Genomic DNA, 6,000 nt, shown 5'->3' with positions numbered 1-6,000 from the left:
GAGGTGGAATAACACAGCAGTTTCCAGAAGCACTAAAAATATGTATCAGATTGAATTCTATAGTAACTAGGCTTGCTGCTTTCCTTTCTATGAATGCAAAATAACAAAACAAGATGCTTATTTTTAATTCACTTTTTCTTTTTCAAGAAAGAAACTTAAAATATTTGTCAATTATTTTATTTATTTTTTTATATTTCCTTCAAACTATTTTAGTTTTCTCTCTCTGATACTTAAAATATGAAAACCTGGGATATTTTAGCCACCTGTCTAGGATTCTGAGTCTGTGTTTGTAAACGGTGAAAAAGATTCGGTCTGAACTTTAACATTGGAAGGTACATTGGATTTTGGCGGCGAAGTCATGTAAACTCTGTCAAATATGCAAACACGATCTTCTTTAAAGTCAGCACCCTTGAAGGCAACCTCCATGTGCTTTCCTCGGCAGTTCTGGGTTGAACTCCAATGAAAGGGCTTATTATCTTTTTTCTATGCATTTATTCAATTTCCTATTATTGTTTAAACTTCTGACCTTAAAAATGTGTGCCTGTTAAGTCTTGGTTTAACCATGAGCTTTGAGCAAAGAGAGGTCTTAGAAAATTCTATTGAACTTCCCTAATGTGAAAGCCAGCAGTTACGTTTTTCAAATGTGTGTTGGAGGTGACTGACTACATTGAATTTGAAGAACAAATTTCACATTGACATTCCAAGGCTGAATGTGTTCTCATGTATCTTGAATATAATTATACCAGCTCTATATATTCATAAATTTAAGAAGAAAATGACGCATGTCAGGTTTTCTCATGACATTTTTACACTTGATCAGCACTTACATGTTTTAAGGATGAACATTTTAAACACTATGGTCAAACAATGAGATACTTAATATGAATGCTAGGTTGACACATGCACACAAAGTTTCAAAGAGTTCACTGAGTGGTTTTGTGACAAGCCTGTATGACCAACTTATATTTCAGTTGAATTTAATCCTTGAAGCAGTTACATTCATTTTTAATAGTGTATATCTGCACACTCATATATGCATCTGGTTGTCTGATAGTTTATTAGAGTTATTACAGTAAACACAAACATATATGGTTTGGTATTTTAGACACTTGAAACTGTATAACAATCAGGTATTTTTAGTTTGGGCTTCAAAACAGAGATGAGGCCCAGAGACTAATGTCATGATAATCCATCGTGATTTACCATCAAATAAATGTTTTTTGTCTTACTCTTCAAAAATGTATTTGGTTCTTATGTTGATAGAGCATAACAAGGAAAAAGAATTAGCGGAAATGATTTTAGACAGATAGTTTTAACAACCCACTTGAATGTTTAGATAGACTAGTTTGAGGGTACATCTCATTTGTGGACGGCTTATGATTTCGTGGAGAAATGGTTGCAGTAACTTAAGGAGAGATAACTTATAAGGACTAGAGTCTGGAAGACACAGTCTACATGCTCAGATGTTCCCTATTTTGTTCTGGGCCTCAGAAATGTGCCTACATATGACAAAAAATTATACATATCCCATAACTGGAAAAAAGGAAATATCATAATATCTCCCAAACATAAATTAATAAGGGAAGAAGACCAAGAAAGAAGACTGTCAGAAATACTAATATACATTGATAAGACAAGCTAGAGAAAGGGATATATACATGCATACATAAAGACATAGATACAGGTGTCAATACCTCATTTCTTTCTAGAACGACTTTCCATTACCTAAGCACAGAAAAGCAGAGGTCTCTTCCTGGAAGCATGGATGATGTCCTCTTGCTCATCTGTCATTAGTTCATGTCCTCAGACTATTATGCAGATTCCTTTTCTAGCCAGAGACTCATGGGTCTATATCTTCTCTGACTAACCAATATGTTTGTTGATATTTTCAATATATCCCTTTATAATTCAACTTATATTTTAAATATATTGTGACATTCCCTCCTGGCTTTTTTTTTTCCAGTGAGGGAACAAGAGGAGATCAACATGATACAAAATAAAGCATTGACTGTGACTTTTTCTTTGTACTACAGTGGGGAGCAGCTGGCTTGGGGGCTAGTGTCTTGCTTGATAATTTATAAGTACTATTAAATTGTTACCTAAATCCAGGTAACTAGTTACAGAGTAAATATGAGTCTTTCCTTCTGCACTAGGAGGTATTTTTAGTGTTTTACAATTTACTTTTTTTTAAATGTGCAAATAATAAAATAAAGAGGATCATAAGAATTTTTTGTCTTTTAAGGTACTAAATTTGACTGCAACTTAGTTTAGCACTCAAAACACTTAGTAATCAAAATTAAATGATGACTTTTTTCTTTTGAAGTTATTTTCTTGGAAAAAATAATCAAGAGAAAGACATGTATATCTGGGCAATAATTTGACCGTATGGCCTTTCCTGCTAAATGTCTTGAAGTGAATTTCTGAAAGTTTTCATTTTACAGAATGAACTCTCTTGAGCAAGGACTTCCATATCTCCCTATTCGTTTATGTTGACCTCCCGTCACTCCTGTGGGAAGTCAGTCCTTTGCCCTTTCCTTTTCACAGTCGTTCAGAACTTCCGTGTTATATAGCTCTTGTTTCCTTTGCTCAGCACTGGATGTGAAAGCTTCCTTAAACTCTTGGAGAGCCACTGTGCTGTGTCACAAAGCTGCCCTGCAATTGATAAACGGCAGACACTGGACACTTCGGGCATTTTTCTGATTCACACTTTGTGTTTGTCACATATGATCCTAAAGTTTTTAAAGAGTAAATTGAAGACTCAGTTTTCTTTGTGCTGGCTGATGTGTTGGTGGTTTTTGTACATTTATATTCCCTCTTTCTCAGATTAAGTATCCCTACCTAAGAACTGCCCCTGTGCTTCCCCAAAGTACTTAGAACAGGACTTGACATGGTTAGGAGAATGGGGGACTTAGGCTTCACAGCAGCCTTCCCCTCAGGACCTGAATTTAGGAATATTCATCCACAGAGGTATAGGGTGAGCTTATGAAGCTTGATGTGGTGGAGGCAGATTTGGAATCTCTGCGGGAGCAGCCATTGGCACTTGGGTCTCTGGGCACCGCCCTTTTCTTGCGGCTGGACTTAGCGGGGTCCCCGTCATTGGGGTCAAACAGCACGGTCACCGATTCCATCCTGCTCACGGTATACAGGCTGCTCTGCCGTGTGGGATGAAACCTGGTGGTTTTGAGCTCCAGTTCGTCGTAGCTGGAGACTTGGATGAAAGGACACCAGCGAAACGCTCTCTTGAAGCCTGCACGGAATCTGAGAGGCAGGAGAGAAAAGTCATTTTTCAAGTGAGCATTTCCTTCAGCTGCCCCCCACCCCCAAAGCGTGCAGGCTAACGCTGGCTTTGAATTTAATCAAATTCTACAGAGTCTGTGCTACAGAATCACTGCTGTGAGTTCTTGTTAAAAAAGAATCATTTCCATCATTGGGGAAATAATTTATCAAATTGGAAAAGCATGGCATGGGTTATCAATGAGGAAAATTCTTTGTTGGCAGTGACCTCATATATTTACATAACTAATCTCATGAGACTGGCAAGTTAAAGTATTTAAAAACGGCATACTCTATTTCAAAGTGGATTTTCCAGAAATAATTGCACATTTACAAATTAGACTCATTTAATGTTACAATTGCTAATCCTAATGTTTTATTTAATTATATATAAATGTGTGAAATTCTTGTCACTGTTCATCATTAAATGAAGTTGATTCAAAACAGATTTATTGCTTGTACAGTGGCTTAAGTTGAGGTATGGCTTATGCAATTAGTTTAAAAGAATTAAATAAGTATTTAACCAACTTAAGGCACAGGTCTCTTGGTGTCTTCCCAAGCTGGGAAGTCAGATTGTGCGGTTACTTACATCTACATAAAGAACTATTTCTATTGGTGCATAAAATCCACTGATTTTTTTTTTTTTTGAGGGAACTGTCAACCATGTGGAATTTCGCTTTGCTCCTCTTTGTATTTAATACATCAACACGGTGGGGTTTAGTTTTTGAATTTTTAATTTTTTAAAATATGGAGAGCACAGTTAACCTTCTTTATAGTATTAAGTTTGTTTATAAATGCTCCTTTAAATTTATTTAAAGACAGGATCTTGCTATGCAGCCCTGGTTCAAGGCAAATGTACAATTCTCCTGTCTCAGTCTCCAGACTGCTGAGAAAACAGGCATGTGCCACCACATATGGCACAAACGACGCTATTTCTTCAAACAGTCTTTTACTTGGTTCCCCAGCACTTTCAGTAGCCATCCCATGGAAACTGCTGTCACCGGCAAGGCTGTGTAGGAAGGACAGGAATTCGCCTGGCCTTGACGGTAACATCCATTGTGAAGGATATTGAAGAGGAGCTCTCTTAACAGAGTCCATCATGGATGCCGTTTTTTTCCCCCTTCTCATAGGAAGTGCATTTCTCTTGAAGCACTCCCATGTCCTTGGGAATGTGGATAAACCTTCACTCACGAGGAGTTCTTTTACACTGGTAGATAAAATTCTGAAGGTTTTAAGGGGAGCAATGGGCCTATGTAAAATCCACCTAGTGAAAACCTCTAGTGCAGTGGTTCTTGACTTGTGGGTTTCGACAGGTTTTGGAGTTTAATGACCCTTTCACAGGGGTTGCCGAAGATCATTGGAAAACACATTATGATTTGTAACAGTAGCAAAATCACAGTTATGGAATAGCAATGAAAATAGTTTTATAGGGTTGGGGATTTAGCTCAGTGGTAGAGTGTTTGCCTAGCAAGCGCAAGGCCCTGGGTTCGATCCTCAGCTTCAAAAAAAAAAAAACAAAAAAAGAAAATAGTTTTATAGTTTGGAGTCACCACAATATGAGGAACTGTATAAAAGGGTCACAGCATTAGGAAGGTTGAGAACCACTGATGTAGTAACACTTTTGGGTATCTAAGTTTTAAAGTGGGACATTTTGTGAAGTAAGAAAAGCCTACAGCAAGCTCTGTGTTCCCCTCTGAGTTCTTACACTGTCTCCCATGTCTGTACTTTAAATCAGCTCCAAGAACCATGAATGACATGTGCGTCCAGGGACGGTGGAAGTGGTAAGAGACCGGTGCCAGTGGTATTGTTTTTACCTTTTATTCAAACAGCAGTAGATGATGGGGTTGTACATAGTTGAGCTCATTGCTAGCCAGAAGCTAGCCAAGTAGATCTGTTGGATGTATTTCCACCTATTTAACTGTTGGTAGATCGCAGTGAGAATGAAATAAATGTGATAGGGTAGCCAGCAGATGGCAAATGTCACCACGACAATAATCATCATTTTTACCACCTGGAAAGAAAGGATAAAATCACTTTGAGCAAGTTAAAAAGTCATAAGAATAGTTTCCATAGCATTTTATAAATTATTTTTAAGCACTATAGCTAAATACATAAAATATATAGCACACTTAATGAATAGCTGAAGCACTGTAAATGGTAAAAATTAATATATACTCTCTCTCTCTAAATATATACATGTATGTATACATATTATATATGTACATATATGCTTGTCTAAGCTACATATCAAAAGTTATATTGTGCCACAATTCCATCTCTACCTAATAGTAAGTGACACTACTAACAAATACAAATAAGTTTATTTTAATTGGTTTGGATTAGGGCTAGGGATATAGTTCAATGGCAGAGTATTTGCCTAGAATGCACAATAATGACCTGGCTCAAATCTCTGTACCATGTACACACAAAAATTGACCTAGAGAAAGTGTTTACAAAAACCTGTGGAGAGGGAGACAGGAGCTAGGTTAGGCTGTGATAACATGTAATGTGTAATAGTGAAACCATATTTAGGGGAACTAAGTCATTATGAAGGTATATTATTCTATAGGAGATGGGCTGGTTCTTCATTATTTGTTACAGTTTTCTCTGAGCTATAGACTATTTAAATTTTGTTAATATTGTGCCCACTAGGCAACTGTCTGAAAATTATTTGTAGAGACACTTTCTTTGAATAATGATTATAATATATAATCACTAACTTTCAAT

At 36.8% G+C, this 6,000-nt stretch overlaps 1 protein-coding gene across 1 annotated transcript in view; it reads right to left on the bottom strand.

Annotated features, from left to right (window-relative positions):
* Window positions 1-785: 785 nt before the first annotated feature.
* Tacr3 (tachykinin receptor 3) overlaps window positions 786-6,000 on the bottom strand; it is a 95,754-nt gene continuing 90,539 nt past the window's right edge. The window contains exons 4-5 of the mRNA XM_036190425.1: window positions 5,088-5,284; window positions 786-3,258 (exon numbers count right to left, since the gene is read on the bottom strand). Coding sequence (XP_036046318.1) covers window positions 2,946-3,258; window positions 5,088-5,284 — 510 coding nt within the window. The 3' untranslated portion in view covers window positions 786-2,945. The remainder of the gene's footprint in view (window positions 3,259-5,087; window positions 5,285-6,000) is intronic.

Source organism: Onychomys torridus, chromosome 6, assembly GCF_903995425.1.
Source record: "Onychomys torridus chromosome 6, mOncTor1.1, whole genome shotgun sequence".
Lineage (NCBI taxonomy): Eukaryota > Metazoa > Chordata > Mammalia > Rodentia > Cricetidae > Onychomys > Onychomys torridus.
This window is presented reverse-complemented; position numbering and strand designations above follow the sequence as displayed.